Below are 17,457 nucleotides of genomic sequence, written 5' to 3'. Positions count from 1 at the left end.
TTATCCGATGAGATAAAGTCAGGGAGCATTTGGGGAAAAGATGTGGCATGCGATGATTTAACAGAAGCATTGACTGCTTTGTGGAGAATAGTTTGAGGGAGTTCTGGGGGTGCAGCTGAAGGATGAACACTACTGAGGAAGCAATTGTATTATCATTAACAGGTGAAACCACGTGATGAGAGTGGTAGTGGTGGAGGAGGTGAGACATGGCAAGACATATCCCATGTGAAAGTCATATTTCCTAAATAAAATTATAATCAAATTTGTGGGTAAATAATATTGAAGTTCTATGATTCCGTCGGTAAATGGTGAATGTCACAAAAGTACCTCAGACACAATGTAAATAATAGAGCCTTTAACAGAAGTCCCTTCCATGGATGTAAAGTTATTTCATTCTTGAGACTAATAATTTTCAATTAAAATACTTTTGAAAGCTTAAAAATATAGACAAGTGCTTGTCTTTTCCATTGAATAATCTGTGTGTGAGAGAAATAAAAACATGTCCTTCAAGAATAAACATAAGGCATGTCAATTCTTCAATGTGGTTTGGATGTTTTTTGCTGAATTGGGGACGCCTGGGTGGCTCAGTTAGTTAAGCATCTGACTCCTGACTCCAGTTCAGGTCATGATCTCAAGGTCATGGGATCGAGTCCTGCATTGGGCTCCCCACTCAGTGGGAATCTGCTTGTCTTCCTCTACTCTCCCTCTGTCTCTCTGTCTCTCTCTCAAGTAAATAAATCAATCTTTTAAAATAAAAAACTAACTCTGGCAAACAAACAAGGGGTGGTGGAAAGGGAGGTGGGCAGGGAGTGGGGGTGACTGGGTGACGGGCACTGAGGGGGGCACTTGATGGGATGAGCACTGGGTGTTATGCTATATGTTGGCAAATTGAACTCCAATAAAAAAAATAGAATGAATTTTAAAAGTATGATACTATTGTTAAAATGGCCATCAAATAATAATGTGTGTCTCTTAACAATATTAGAAATGTTTAGATTGATTTCAATGATAAAGCCTAGCAACGCTCCCCATTGGAAGGTGGCTTTCTGCAACTGAACCAATAACTCAGCTTCTCAATGACAAACATGACATCTCAAAGGTCACCAGAATCCTGTTTATATTCATAGAACGGCTTCCTTAGAATCCAACCACAGAGATAATTTACTCTAATGTGAGAAAAATTCTAACAAGCTTGTTAATATGGTTTATCAGTCTTGGGAATAATAAAAGTAACAAAGGAAGCATACAGATGGATTTGGAGTTGGTCTCAGTGACTGTGGCAAAAAGAGAAAGCCAGGGGCACCTGAATGGCTCAGTCAGTAAAGTGCCAGCCTTTGGCTCAGGTCGTGATCTCAGGGTCTTGGGATCGAGTTCCACATCGAGTTCCACTGAGTAGGGAGCCTGTTTCTCCCTCTCTCTCTGCCACTCCCCCCTCTCATGCACTTGTACTCTCTCTCCCTTTCTCTCTCTCTCTCTCTCTCTCTCTCAAATAAATAATTTTTTAAAAAATCTTTTAAAAAAGAGAGAAAGCCATGGTATTTGAGGGAGGAAAAAAGGCTATGTACATATGAATATATATACTTAAAAACTAAAATGATTTAAAGCCCTAGCATTCTAGAGTTGTGTTGCTTCAACCATTCTATGGATTCTGAAAGTATTACTGTGTAACTGCATAGGGTACTAATCCAGGTTGTTAACTAAGATCTAGGCATTTTTAAATGATTTGCTTATGTTCAATATACTCAGTTTTGAAAGGCAATGGAGTCTCAAATACATTTTAGAAAGATTTCTTGAAGAAATAATTGAAGTTTAAATGGTCTTAGAATTGGGGAAGTTCAAACTTCAGTTATGTAAGACTTTAATTTTACTATTTTATTGCTTAAAGACGTCTGATCAATGTATTTTTCCAGTTGAAACTTTTAGAGTTAAAACTACATATTCTAACAAAAGGTGAACTATGGATACTATAGGCAGTTAGTTATGTTTCCTAACATGCTAATTTAAAAACAGAAAAATATCTGTCTACTGCTTACTGCGTCTTACACACCAAAAAAAAAAAAAAAAAAAAAAGGATTCTCAAGAGAGTGAACAGTGACAGACTGAAAATTGCAGATAAAACCACAAGTACACTCACTGTGGGAAGTATTATAGGGTCAGTGGCCTTGCTACTTTAGGCACTGCAAATATTTTGGCTTAAATTCAGACTCACACTCTGTAATTAGAAAGAACATTGCTACTCTCAGTCTCCAGCCAAGCCACATATGTTTGTGGTCTGTTTTATGAGGTTCTCATTGCAATTTGCACTGTGATCTCTCACATAAGACACTATGATAGGGACGATACACTTCTGCTGATCCTGCAGGGGCAACAAAGAGAAACTAACAGTAATCTCCAAATAACTAGTTCTGTTTCTTCCAGGAGTATCCTTAGACTCCTACATCCAGGGCCTTTTGGTAAAAATAAAAAAAAAAAAACAAACTCTAATAATAGATATTTTTAAACTATAAAATGTGATAGACATTCTTTAGTGAGGATCAATGGGATCCCAGGAAGACCACAGAAGGTCTTCAGAGGGCTCATTAGCCTGCTGAAATTGTTTGCCAAAATGCACATAATATGCACTTCACCAGGGAACAGATTCCAAGCTCTCATTCCATTTTAAAAGTGTCTGTGACACCCTTTTCCAAAAAAAATATTTTAAAGATTAAAAGCTGCTGTTTTCAATACACCTACAGGAAAATGTTGAGCATGTGTCCCATTGGTTGTTGGTTTTCTTTTCTTAAGATTGTATTTATTTATTTGACAGAGAGAGAGAGAGAGAGAGAGAGCACACAGCAGGGGGAGTGGGGGAGAGAGAAGCAGACTCCCTGCTGAGCAGGGAGCCCGACTGTGGGGCTTGTTCCCAAGACCCTGGGATCACGAGCTGAGCCAAAGGCAGACCCTTAACCCCTCAGCCACCCAGGTGCCCCATGTCCTACCAGTTTTTAAGGACAGTGGAGCCGACACGTTTTACCAATTCTCCTTCTGTCACCAGGTTCTAGTCAAGTATTATCTTTTTGGCCCAGGCCTTAAATTAAGTTCAGAATAATGGATAAATAACAGGCTTTGGAAACAGACTACACTGCTCAAGTTCTGACTTGGCCACTAACTAGCTAAGTGAACTCAGTGAAATTTGTTGAGCTTTCAGAGCCTTGGTTTCCTTATTTGAAAAATGGAAACAATCATAGTATCCGCCTCATAGAGATGAAGTAAGGGTTGAGAAGATCAGGCAAGTAGTGTTTCACATGGTTCAGGACCCTACCTCTGACTGTACTGTTTCATCAGTTTCATCTTTGATGAGCTTTAATGAGTCATTAATAAAATCCTTAATTTTAAATAGCTGGGTTTTTAAAAATATTTATTTAGAGAGAGAACATGTATACACACACACACATACATACATACACAAGTGGGGTGGAGGGGACAGAAAGAGAGGAATAAAGAGAATCTCGAGCAGACTCCCCCTGCGCAGGGCTCAATCTCATGACCCTGAGATCATGACCTGAGAAGAAATTAAGCTTCTTAACTGACTGAGCTGCCCAAATGCCCCTTAACTATCTATTTTTTTAAAATGCAAATTACCACCTAGTGATCTTTTCATTACAGTTAAAATTCTTTGTGTTTTCAACTCACTGCTATTAATTGTTATCAATATTCAAACTTTAGACACCTGTATTGTGACACATCCAAATTTATTGTTTTGCTAAAAATTTTATATGTGAGCATTTTCACGTTGTGCTGTCTTTTGTTTGTTTTAACCCTGTAACTAAAAGAACAAATCTAACCTGTTAATGTACCATTAAAACATTATACAAGTTTTTAGGCCACAATATGAAATTGAAAAAGTACTTGAATAAAAGTAAATAAATGCATTGAGTTTATGTGCCAAGAAATATAAAGCACTATGGTTGTCTGAGCTATTTCTCTTTCGATACAAGGATAAGAACTATAAGAAAATTAACAAATTTGTTTGAAATGTTGCTCTTTTTTTCCACAGCTCTTGTAGTGAGATTCCTGACCAAACGCTTCATCTGGGAATATGATCCCACTCTTGGTAGGTCAAATTTTATTTCCTCCTCTTTCCAGTCAAAGTTTATGACTTAAAAGCAGCAATGACATTTTCTTTTGCAACATTTTGAAGCACCTACCAGCTGCTTGGGAAGTGCCTTATCAAATCATGCAAAGTCTTTAAAGAAACTAGACATGTGTCTCATGCTGTCTGTGCTTAGAACCATGCAGGGTTTTCATGCATAGATGAAAAAAAATAGGTCAGACTGGAGACGAGATAAGAAGGAAGTGGGTACAACATGATGCCCTCCCTTCGGGAAATGTAGTATCATTCATTCTAGTGGGAGAAGGAGGACACCAGTGGACAAGACTAATCTGGTGTGGAAGAGACTGCCATGCTGAGGGGAGTATTACAATAAAATAAACTGTCTGAATACTGATTTGGGGAAAACATAAAAATAAACTGTTTCTCTTCAGTGGATCTGAGTAAAGCCTATTTAAAAAAGAAAAAAAAGAAGCAGCAAAAATTAATGTCTGTGGATCTTGAAAGTAGCATAATATTGATGTATGAAGCATTCATCATGCTTTTAAATAGTCCAAAACATACCTATACCTAGTCCAATAGATACCTATTTTGTTGTCATCCTCAAAACAATGCTGACAATCCCTGGGTTCTAATTTCTGCTTCAGATTTTACTCTGAAATAATCTTTTGAGTTTTTGTTCGTTACACATCTGGGACCCAGGCTGGTTTTGTAAAGGGCAACAACTTTTAATCCAGAGAAGGAGGGAGAGACATTATTTCCTTACCAGTAACAGGATCCAGGCTGAGCTGGCCTTAGAATAGTGTAATGGGCAATTATTCCTTTTTTTTTTTAATTTCATTTTGTTTTGATTTGGTTATGACTCCAAGCTTACAAGTGTTCAGGTAAAAAGGGATATTTCTTTCCATATATGCCTCCTTTTATTGCTTTTATTCACTTATTCAGCAAATATCATAAATCCTCTCCTATGTATCAGATTATCCCAGGTGCAGAGGATACATCAATAGGCAGAAAAGGAAAACCTCTAGATTTTTGAACTAACAATCTAGTAAATACGAAGAGTCATAAACAAATATATGTCAAACAGTGATAAATACTATGAAGAAAAACTGACCAGAGACAGGAATACAGAGTGATCTTTTAAGTTTATTTAATTTTTAGCTTCTTGATCCATCTGGGACTTACTTTTGTAAGAAGTACAGGCTCAAGATCCAACAGTGTTTCCAAATAGTTGACAAATTGTCCTGCAACTATTTACTAAATAGTCCCCACCTTTCCTCACTACTTCCAAAGCTGTTTTTTTTTTTTTTAGTACATTGGGTCATTTACATTAGGATGCAGCTCTAGATTTGCTTTTTTTTTTTTTATATCCACCACCAATACCACACACTTTTCATAATTGTGCTCTTTAGAACATTTTGACACACAGTAGAGAGGTCTTCTTTCTTAAACTTTATACAAAATTACTTTGGCTAGTATTTCTAGTCTATTCTCTAAGGCCAATTTTTAAAACTCTATAATAGCATGACATGATTTTCTGAAATTGAATTAAAATTATAAATTATTTTGAGAAGATTCACATCTTTATGGTATTCAGTTTTTTATGATCTAATAAGATGTCTCTATTTTTATTAGTCTTCTCTGTTTTTGCTTTTAAATCGTTTTTCAACATCAGTAATTTTAACATGTTTTTAATATAAGTGCAATCTAATCTTAAAATGATATATTTGTATCAAAAATGCACTTGTTTTTAAAAAATCATTTATTATCTATTTTTGTCCCACTCTCCTCTTATATTCTTATTACTTATATAAGCTTTACAAAGATTATAGTTCCTGAGAATCTTTTTTTTTTTTCTTATGATAGTCACAGAGAGAGAAAGAGAGAGAGGCAGAGACACAGGCAGAGGGAGAAGCAGGCTCCATGCACCAGGAGCCCAATGTGGGATTCGATCTCGGGTCTCCAGGATCGCGCCCTGGGCCAAAGGCAGGCGCCAAACCACTGCGCTGCCCAGGGATCCCCAGTTCCTGAGAATCTTAATGGTTTACCGGAGCTCAGTAGAAAAATCCTGATTTAACTTAGCAATCCTAGTATATTTCAACAAAAGATGAAGCTTATAAAAAATTATCTCTCTTTTTTTTTTTACCTCTCTGAATATGTTCCAGTAACTAATGTTACTATTTTTAGTCTTAGGTGAATCATTGTCCCTTTTGTTTTATTCCTTCTGAAAAACAACTGCTGTTAATAGAAATCTGCCTGCATTGGTTATTTATAATACAGGCTTCCCTCACTAGGAACAATGAAACTTTATTGAGTGACCTTGTACTGTACTGTTCAGAAAGGATTACTGCTGCTAAGCAACAAGAGCCTTGATCAGACTTCAGGAGTATCTGATGTATGACTCACTTCTAGGTGAGGGTTTCATTAACTCACCCTGGAAACTGATGTGTGTGTGTGTGTGTGTGTGTGTGTGCATGCATGCTAGAAGTCACCAATGTTCAAGCCTACAGGAGGTTCCCATCTATTTGATGCAAGATGAATCAAGCATTTCCTGGGCTTGACTTTACACTATCATAGCGTTTCAAAACCACCACGAGAAAGGAAAGCTACCATTAAAAAGCTAAGTGGCATATTTACAAAAATAGCCTTGAATTCTGAATCCAGAGCCTTCCTCAAAAACCTGGAGCATACTATAACACTCTATGTTAATTATACTTCAACAAAAATAGGTAGCAACATTTTTTAATAGTGCAGTGTTTTCAACCTATAATAGAATTACTGCTCCATGAGAAGCCAAAGACTATGAACACCATTCGACATATTATGGTAGTTGAATATTTACTGCTCTGAAGTACATCTAAGAAGAAAATGTTTGCAACTATAATAGCAAATGATTCCCAGACTTTTCATTTCAGTAGGTTTTGCTTTTTGGTCTTCTAAAGAGAGGTATTATCATAGGAACTGCCATTAGAGATACAAACAAGGCACAGAGGTAAGAGAGAACTAAAATTATTTAAAACTAATTTTAAACTAAATATGCTTTTTTAAAAGATTTTATTTATTTATTCATGAGAGATACAGAGAGAGAGAGACAGGCAGAGACACAGAGGGAGAAGCAGGCTCCATGCAGGGAGCCTGATGTGGGACTCGATCCCGGGACCCCAGGATCATGCCCTGGGTCCAAGGCAGGTGCTCAACTGCTGAGCCACCCAGGGGGTCCCTAAATTAAATATTCTATTTGCACTTGCATTTCATAGAAATAGCAAGTATACTTAACATCCAAGTGTTTTAAGGCTATAAACTAAGAAAAAAAGTTCAGTTCTTTAGGCAATTTTAGTTTTCCTTAAATTTTTCTCATTTCACAGTGAAATGTTTGTCAGGGATCAGAGCTGGTCTATGACTAGCATTTGAAAACCAGCACTGAAGCCTTTGAGGTTTGGGACTTGCACCATCTGACCAGCAAAAGTGCTTTATGGTGGTGAGTGTACTGTTCTATTTGCAACAGGGTCTGTGTTCTGATTAGATCCCCAACAGGAACTGAATCCCTGCTTCTGAGAGTCCCTCAGAAGAGTGCTGATTGTGGCAGAGCATATGGACAAAGGCTTAGATGTGTATGGTTTTGTGTGTGTGTGTGTGTGTGTGTGTGTGTGTGTGTGTGTGTGTTGGGTGTCTGGAGAAGAGAGAGACTGCATGTCAGCACTTACCACTACTATTACCATCTTGGAGGCACCTTTTACTCTGTGTTCAAATGGATTATGGCATCTCTATCTCGTTAGTAAAGGCTCAGATAGGAACGAGGGTAGGAATTGGGAGACAGACCCAATGACACTTGGATTTTGTGACTGGTTCTTCCTTCCTGCATCACAGTACCCACTGTTTGGAAAGAAAAGTTTACACAAGAGACAGGCACACCCAGAACAAATTATCTGAATTGGATACTAAAACAGAGGTACTTAGCCAACTCATGAAACTATTCAGTATTGGCACAGCAGGAAACATTGAGGTCGTCATTAGGCAAATAAGGAAACAAGTCGAGTGAAATAAATTCATCCCAGATTATGTGGCTTGTGTGTGGTTAGACCAGTAACAGAACTCAAGTCAGTACAATTTCCACTGTAGCATAAATCAACATTACTAACTGCTGTTGTTACTGTACTGGCTAAATGTCCATATTAATATGTCAAAATATACAAAAAAAGCCAAATCAGTAAAGGATTAAGCATCTACAACATCTCTTTGAGCATCAAGTTCTCTTGGAATATACAAAATACACTTCTATTGATAGAAATGTTACTGAATGCAGGTTTTAGATCATGTATTGTTCATATACAATGCAATTCAGATATTTTTAATATACCAAATTGCATCTTGAAACTAATATTGGTCTTTAGTGTATGATAGTTTGGTTCATTTAGATATATGCCTTAAACAATCACCCCCCCCCCTTCCTTTTAAAAAGAAAAAAGACTCGGAATTTCTATTTTTTGTTTATGCTAAATAAACAAAATAAAAGGTGCGTCCACTCTCCCAACATATACACATTTTCTCTTGTTTTAGAATGAATAGTGAAGTTTAATTCCAAAAAGTACTTAATATTTTTTTTAGAATTAGCTTCATTAAAGTTAGCGCTTAGAGGCACAACATTTTGCCTGCGTGGGCTATACTTCACTGTTTACATGAAGATATGGGTTTCTAATGAGAGAGAAAAGGCTTAAAGAGAAAAGGCTCAAAATGGCATGAAACCAATACTCAGCTTAGATGAAATCACTGCTACTCCCCGCTGCTATGTCTGTGGCAGACATTCCCTCATTTCCTGCATTCCATCATTTTCGTTTCAGTTAACAAACAGCCAAAGAATCACACAACTTCATACAATTTTCATTATATTTTATTTCCCCCCTACTGTGGCCTTCTGTGGTTGAAATACATATCCTATTTATCATAGAAGCAACAGAGAAAAATGTCCCTGTCAGACAACTTTTGGTGTAAAGAAATGGAAGAGAGCCCAGAACTCTGTTTTTCAGGCCCTAAGGCTGATGCCAGCCCTTTTAAAAAGGAAGGTAGCACAAAGGCCACCACAGAACAGTAGTGGAAGAAACAGAAATGGTATAGATCCTAACATGCATGCTGCTGTCTGGGCCTCTCCTTGTCAAACTGGAGCACTGAAGACGCAAAAGGAAATAGTTAAGAGAACATATATAGATGAGAAGTTGCTACACATGGTATTTTAGAGCATTAAATTACACAAAATAATAATCTCTCATTTAACATAAAGAGTAGGAGGATGGAATGTTCTAGAATTGAGAATTATTGTACATACCACATACAGATTACCTATTCTAACAGAATAACAATACTGCAAAATATGCTCTTTTAAAATTTATTGAACATAATTCATTTTTAAATTGTACTGTTCAGAAAAGATTTCAGCCATGTGCCATGCCTATGGCAATGTTCATGACACAGGGCTGATGGCAGGCAGAAGGCTGGGTTATGCTACTTAGTTAAGCTTCCTTTCTGCAGTTTGTCTTTTAGGTAGGAGATTATATTTGTAGCAAAGTAACAAAAACTGTGGTTAAAAAAGAACTGCCTCTTGTGTCTCCCCACTCCTCCCACCCCAGTATATTGGTATCATCAAGAATTATAATTCTTGATTGCTTTTGGTGTGGTTTGATTAGTCTATTTTACTCCATTGGGATCTCAAGTTCAGTTTTACTGGTGAGAAATCTAATGTCAATCTGAGTCATGTCCTTCTATAGGTGATGTGCTTTTTTTCTGTTGACCCTTTAAAATTTGTCTTTATCACTGATATCCCTAAATTTTGCTGTGATGTTTTATATATGTTTCATATATTATATCTGTTTCATATATATATATATATATATATATATATATATATATATATATATATGGTTTATTTATATATGATGTTTTCCTTGGTTGTCCTTTTAGCCCTTTGGATCTGAACTGTTTCAAGGCCTTCCCTCCTGGGAAATTCTCAGTTATTACAGCCTCAAGTATTTTCACTGCCCCTGCCCCCCCGGTGTATTTTATTCTCTTTGAGGCTCATTTTATAAGAGATAATAACATGTCTATTTCAATTATCCAACTCTCATATTTTACTTTTACAGTTTCCTTCTTCTTATCATGTACTGATGCCTTCTGGAAGAGTTCTTCAACCTGACCTTCATTGGCTCAGTCAATCATTTGTTGAGTTCATTATTTCAACTGTTTTAGTTTTTATACAGAGCAGTACCAGTTGGTATTTATTTTAACCTCTGGCCATGTCATGTGGTGAAAGGCACACTTAAACCACCCAAAGTTCTTGTATCTGCCCACTTCTCCTCACCCCAGTAGAGTTTGGGGACCTCTCTGATATTACCCTACCAGCCTTCAGCTGGCACTGAGCTATTGTCATTTTTCTACCTTGAAGAGGTAACATGAGCAGGTGAACTCTGCTTTGTTGCATCTCTCTCTGTGCAACCCAGCCCTCCTCTGCTTTCCTTACAACCACCAAACATGGGGCCTAACTACCTTTTACTGCCACAAGGGTTTCTCATAGCTTTACATGGTCATCTTTTACATGAATGGCTTATCCACCTTATCTAATGTCCACTGCATTTCCAGGACTGGGGTCTTGAAGGAAATGAACAACTCCTGCTTATATGTCATCTTGTCAGGTACAATAACTAACAGTGATTCCCTGAAACAGGATTTTAGGAATATCAAGGTAGAAGGCATTTTGTGGGAATCATTTTCTCAGTCTAGGATGTAGAGGCCTTATTTTAGAAGGAAGAGAACATCAGGAAGCTGGCCTCATAGGAGAATAAAATGAGCAAAGAGACAAAGATTCTCTCAGGTGATATACCCTCATGCTATATACCCTGAAAATCTGTGACTCGCACATGAGAACCTGTACTTCTAGGATTTCAAAGAGTATAGAAATGGCACATTCTTGCACCTCCATCCTCTCCTCCCTGGGATGCACATTCCCTTATGCTGTATAAACAGATGTACTTCTGTAACAACTTTGTATTTTAAGCATCAAATTAAATCATGGACTAATTTGCTTTTTAATATTTTTTTGCTCATTCTCTCAGAATCCACCTATCGACACCAAGCAACCATCGATGATGAAGTTGTCACCATGGAGATACTAGATACTGCTGGTCAGGTGAATAAAGGGTTCAGATAAAATTTTCCTGGATCAAATAAAAATGAGATGTATACATGCATACTATGAATAAAATTAAGACACCTTCCTCCCACTAACTAATGATGCCTAAAGACTTTTCTCTTTGATTATCTAGTTATTTATATACTAACATATATGGAACAGCTTATGTATGCATACCTATATAAATTACCCAGTACTTTAGCAGGATGGGAGGAGGATTGAAAATACTATAACATCCAGATGACATCATCTAGAACAGAATTAGCCACATATATTTTGGCAAGATATTAAGAGGTTCATGGTTAAGTATTTTGAAATGCTCTGATAGAGTTAAACAAGTATTGTTATAGGGAAGTTCTCAGAGTCTTCTATGCCAAGGTATAAGATGAATCCTTAAGAGTTTCAGTATATATTATATTCTAAACTTATATAACCTCCAAATCTTTTTTCAGAATATTTTAGGAATCTCTCCTGTAATATTCTTTCCAGGCTTCACAACATCCTATTGAAGATTTGAGCTACATAATTGTATAATAAGCAATCCATAACAAAGGAAGCTAACATAAATTTGTCCTAATGGCAGTAAGTTCTGAGATTACAGCTAGGTTCATAGCTAGGCTTAGTTCCCAAGAATAAAATGACCAATAGGAGTGAAAGTTAGGAAGCTGAAAGGTTCCATGGTGCTCTATCAGTGACCTATGACCTGAAGAAGACTTGAACTAATGTATTTAATCCAAGAAATGTTCTTGAAACCAGCTAGACACTTTTATTTCTCATCATCACCTCATTATATATGCTTTCCCTGCCACCCATCCCTGATTCTAGAGAGACATGGTAGGGACTTACATACCTCCAGAGTTATATAAGCCCATGTGAGCAATGCATTTTCAAATCTTGCATGCTGCTTTCCTAGGAAAGAGTGATCACCCCCTTTGAAAATCACTTCAAATGAGTTTCTATCATTATTGGGATGGTGTAATATTTTGGGGGTGTTTAGATAGAAAAAAAAAGCCAAAAGCCCTTGGCTTTGAGTTTGACTCACTATACAATTTTTCACTGTTTTTCTGTCTCTGGTGCCCAATTGTTTAAGATCTGAAGGCAAGAGAGATTAAAGCAAAAAACGAAATCAAAACCACTTACTAAGCTGTGCCTCTAAATCTGATCTCTAAAGGGTGGCAAAAGAGCTACTTGTTTGTTACCTATTTGCCGATTCTTTAATTGTGATGAAAAGCCTTGGAGGCAGTGCACTCAACTAAGATAATTTCTTTATAGTTCTTGTAATTATGGATTTAATAATATGTCCAATAGAAAATTAGAAGCAGAAAGTAAAAGGTCTATGCAGTTAGAATGTTTTTAGTTCCTTGACATATCTGTCTGTGAGTAAGTAATGCTTCTATTCCAAACTGATTGAGAAGGTAAGCTTGTATGGGCATTCTATCAAGACATTTTAATGACACCAAACATAAAGAATAGTACTTAAGGACTAATTGTTAGCATGAGCAACATCTATACACTGAAATGACTTCCAATTCCCCAACTGCCATTGTTTCCTTGTCAACAGGAAGATACCATTCAGAGGGAAGGACACATGCGATGGGGGGAAGGCTTTGTGCTGGTCTATGACATTACTGACCGAGGAAGTTTTGAGGAAGTTCTCCCACTTAAGAACATCCTGGATGAGATCAAAAAGCCTAAGAATGTGACTCTTATCTTGGTTGGAAACAAAGCTGATTTGGACCACTCCAGACAGGTTAGTACAGAAGAAGGGGAGAAGCTGGCCACCGAATTGGCATGTGCTTTTTATGAGTGTTCTGCTTGCACTGGAGAAGGAAACATCACGGAGATATTCTATGAGCTGTGTCGAGAGGTGCGTCGCAGGAGGATGGTCCAGGGCAAGACAAGGCGACGAAGCTCCACCACACATGTCAAGCAAGCCATTAACAAGATGCTCACCAAAATCAGTAGTTAGGTGGCTCTGTTCTTGAAAAGACCCTACTGAAGTGGGTCAGGTAATTAGAAACACTTTCTTGCCCATTTTCCCCCCTTCTTCGTCTCAAAATAAAAGAAAATACTCCATTCCTTGTTCTGACATTGAGAAATGTCTGGACTTCCCATTGTTCCCAGGTCTTCCATATGTTGAGAAGTTATAGGGTGTTTTATGCGATTTTAGTGCTGACAATTTCTCCCTTTCCTGCTTGAATAAGATCCACTCTATTGCTGTTTGAACCTGTAATCACCAGAGATTATGAAATGGCTGGGTTCATATTAAGCTATTTTTAGGCATCCTCACCTTGCTTCAATAGGTTGAAGGCTTTTCAAAGGCATTTTGAAATTCCATTCCTTGTCAAAGACTGCAAATGATCATCTTAAAAGTGTAAGATAATAGAAAATACAATAAAAGCCCAGGAAGAAAGCTGAGAAACTGGAGCAGGGAGTAGAACCCTAGTTTCTATTTGAAATGAGAATTTTCTTACTTGTCTTAAATTATCTAGTTTTTCTTTTAGCCCTTATTCTGCTCTTAAATTCAAACCTGTTGTCACAAAGTTTTCCACTGTAGTAGAGTTCCATTTCATTTTGAGTGGGTTCTCTCAATGAGCTCTTGATCACTGTACTCTGATTCTTCTGTCGCTTCAGTAAGATTTCATCATAAGAGAGGCAGCAGGATCCTTCAATTCAGATCCTGCTGGGCTATTTCTCACCAAGCCCAGGGCAATGTAAAGACATTAAAGGCTTTTTTCACCAAACCCTGATTTTTATTGAATGCTAAAAGAGGATTTAGAATTAGAGGTGTCTGATTCATTTATCTCTCCACTTATCATCTTAGCAGAAAGACAACGGTCCAAAACACAGGAAAATTAAGAATGAAGCTAAACTACCCTTCCATTGGGGAGCCAACGATTTAATGCTAGGCACAGTAAGAAAAATTAGCTTCTGATTCATTAAATTGGCTATATGACTTCTAATATTTTGGATAAATTAATTCACTCAGAATTCAGAAAAGAATGAGTAATTAAAGTTCACTATACCTGGATAAATGTGTGTAAATTATACACACATTTATATTGTGTGTATAATCCTTATATTGATCCTTATATTGTGAAAGTACAGTCTATAACTGGTTTCTTTATGATTTTTTTCCCTATTATGCCCCCACATATCAAGATTTGGGCACTTTATTTTAGAAGAAAATATATATCTTTTACATATGTGTGTATTTATAAATGCATAGATATATGTATAAAAATTTGTAAGAGCGGGAGGCTTTAATTCACCAGTGCATTTGGACAACTTGGTGTAACTATTTTATGTGATCCAATAAAAAGCATAATTTTCACATTCTGTCACATCCAGCATTCTTTCTTCTGATAACATGAAAAGTTTGTAATTTTAGAAGAGACGAGTAGACAAATTGCAGAGTTGACAAAGCAGTGCATGTGATATAAAAAATAAGCTTCCGTTCATAATAATAGCTCTTTTGGTAGAATGCTTAGGTGATATTTTAGGCACTTTGTGTATTATCTCATTGAATCCTCAAATACCCTATGCAAGAGATATTGCTCTGATCACAATTGCAGGGATGAAGGTATTGAGCCCCAAGAAAAAAATGACTGCACAGCTATTTAGTAGGTGGAACCAGGATTTGAACCCAGAGGGACAGTGTGACCATAGAGCCCATACTATTTATTATCCAATACAATTTATTAGTAGACTGATATATAGCTCTTCTTCTGGAGCTGTGGGGATGAAGACAAGGAAGAAGAAAATTTAGGGAAGATTTGCTTCACTTATGCTTTCATTCATTCATTAGGAGATATTTATATATAAGTTGGGCATATAACTTAACACAATTTACTCCATTTGTTAGCGTCTTAGCTGAGCATTGAAGAATACATACAAGCAACTCAGGAAAGAAAGATGGTGAGAATACCCTACCCAAAAAGAATAGCATGGAACCAAAATAAGGAGACATGAAAGGTCACAGCGTGTAGTAATTAAAAGCAATTGAGCCATTTATATCATTCTTAAGGGGAAAAATACAGAACGGAGAACAGAGGGAAGGAATTAAAAGAAAGAAAAAATAAAGCATTTGGGAATAAGAAAAAATGTCAAAAATTCATAAAACTGAAAATTTAGGTAACCAAATATTAAAGGTTACTTGGTAGGTAACCTAACTGTGATTGATTTTCAGTAATGTCCATCTAGACAGGGTATAGAAGGGGAAAACAGAGTAAAATTCTTTTCTAAATGTTACCACCTTCTAGAATCACAACCTCTTTCACTGTCTCATACCTATACTTGCAGATGAATCTCAGCCAGTTCTTATAAAGAGCAAGCTCCTAAAGAGAGTGAAATACCTGGGTGCTATTTTGGGTCAAACACTAAGGAAATGAAATTCACAGTCAACAACACCAGCAACTTCCCTCGACATATACATACAAATCCAGACCTGTTAAAAATTCAAAGAACCACTGGCAAACGTGCCAACGAGTAATTACAGAAGAACATGAGATTGCACAAATATAAATTAGTTATTCCTCTCATGCCTCAGGCTTCTCCACAAACAAAGGTTATAAATAAGTTGGTGGTTTTTTTAGAATATTTTAATGATGGAAACCTGTGTGTTCTTGAATAATGGGTTGTTATCACCACATTACCACTACCAACATTTGCTGTTTGTAGTTGTTTTCCTTTTCTTCAAAAAACTTTATTTCTAAATATTGGGTTTGTATTCATATGCCTCACAGCACTGAGAGAAGGAACCCATAATTCAGGATCTTCCTTTCAGATAACATGTATAATACACGTACATAGATAAACACAATATTTGGGGTTCAAAGTATAATACCAACTAAGATTTCTTCTTAAATCAGCCTGTGTCCACTTTGAAGATTATAAGAAAATGGCCAGTTCATTGGGCCAGATTTAATCAGAATAATTTTGAATTCAGTTGTCCTGAGCTTACTGGGGGATTCTGAGGAAAAAAAAAATGACATAAATATATTTTCTCCAAAGATGTGAAATGCTATGTTTAGCATACATATATGTCTGTTTTTGAACTGTCTATTTTGTTTCATTGGTGTATTTGTCTATTCATGCTCTAGAGCCATGATATTTAAAAATTGAGTCTGATAATATGTTAAAATAGTTCCTATTAGGTATCAAAATTAAGAATAAATGTTTTGACTTGGGTATTACTCTGCTTTGATACTATACAACTGTTCTAAAATGGAATTTGAAGGAAAATTTGCTGTTTATGCTTTGAAACCAGTACCCTTTTTTTTTCAGCTTTATTGAGATGTAATCAACATGAAACATTGTGTAAGTTTAAGGTATACAAGATGATGATGTGATACATATATATACTGTGAAATAATTACAATAAGATTCATTCATATTAATCATATCACATAATTACCTTTTTTTGTGGTGAGAGTATTCAAGATTTACCCTCCTAACAACTTTCAATTATATAACAACAATATAATACAGTATTGTTAACTATGGTCACCTTACTGAATATTAGATCCCTGGAACTTACATTTTAAATGAAAGTTTGAAGATTTTGACCAACATTCCTACATCTCCCCCACCCCTACCCCTGACAACCAGCATTCTATGATCTGTTTCTATGACTTTTTTTAGTTTCCACATATAAGTGAAATCATATAGCATATGTCTTTCTCTATATGACATATTTCATTTAGCTTAATGTCCTCAAAGTCTGTCCATGTTGTCACAAAAGACAGGATTTCCTCCTTTTTTCTGGCTGAAAATATTCAAATATGTGTATGCGTGTATTAATCTCACCTTTTAGAAAATCTTATCCATTGATAAACACTTGTTTCCACATCTTGGCTACTGTAAATAATGCTGCAATGAATGAACATGGGGGTCCAGATATCTCCTTGACATAGTGATTTCGTTTCCTTCTAATATATACCCAGAAATGGGATTGATGGATCATATGGTAGCTCTATTTGAACTTTATTGAGGAAATTCCATTATGGCTGTACTAATTTGTATTCCCATTAATAGTGCACTAGGGTCAACATCCTCACCAATACTTGTTGTTTCTTGTCTTTTGGATAATACCATTCTAACAGGTATGAGGTGATATCTCATTGTGGTTTTCATATGCATTTCCCTGATAATTAGTGATGTTGAACATCTTTTCATGTGCCTGTTGCCC

At 36.4% G+C, this 17,457-nt stretch overlaps 1 protein-coding gene across 5 annotated transcripts in view; it reads left to right on the top strand.

Annotated features, from left to right (window-relative positions):
* The window catches only part of RERG (RAS like estrogen regulated growth inhibitor), a 114,704-nt gene extending 100,103 nt beyond the window's left edge, over nt 1-14,601 (top strand). For all 5 annotated transcript variants that reach the window (XM_055318922.1, XM_055318924.1, XM_055318925.1 and 2 more), the window contains 3 exons: nt 4,037-4,093; nt 11,191-11,264; nt 12,829-14,601. In XM_055318922.1, the coding sequence (XP_055174897.1) occupies nt 4,037-4,093; nt 11,191-11,264; nt 12,829-13,236 (539 nt within the window). In that variant the 3' untranslated portion in view covers nt 13,237-14,601. The remainder of the gene's footprint in view (nt 1-4,036; nt 4,094-11,190; nt 11,265-12,828) is intronic.
* Nucleotides 14,602-17,457: the final 2,856 nt, after the last annotated feature.

This window comes from Nyctereutes procyonoides, unplaced genomic scaffold (genome assembly GCF_905146905.1).
Source record: "Nyctereutes procyonoides isolate TBG_1078 unplaced genomic scaffold, NYPRO_anot_genome, whole genome shotgun sequence".
In the NCBI taxonomy this organism is placed as follows: Eukaryota; Metazoa; Chordata; class Mammalia; order Carnivora; family Canidae; genus Nyctereutes; species Nyctereutes procyonoides.
This window is presented reverse-complemented; position numbering and strand designations above follow the sequence as displayed.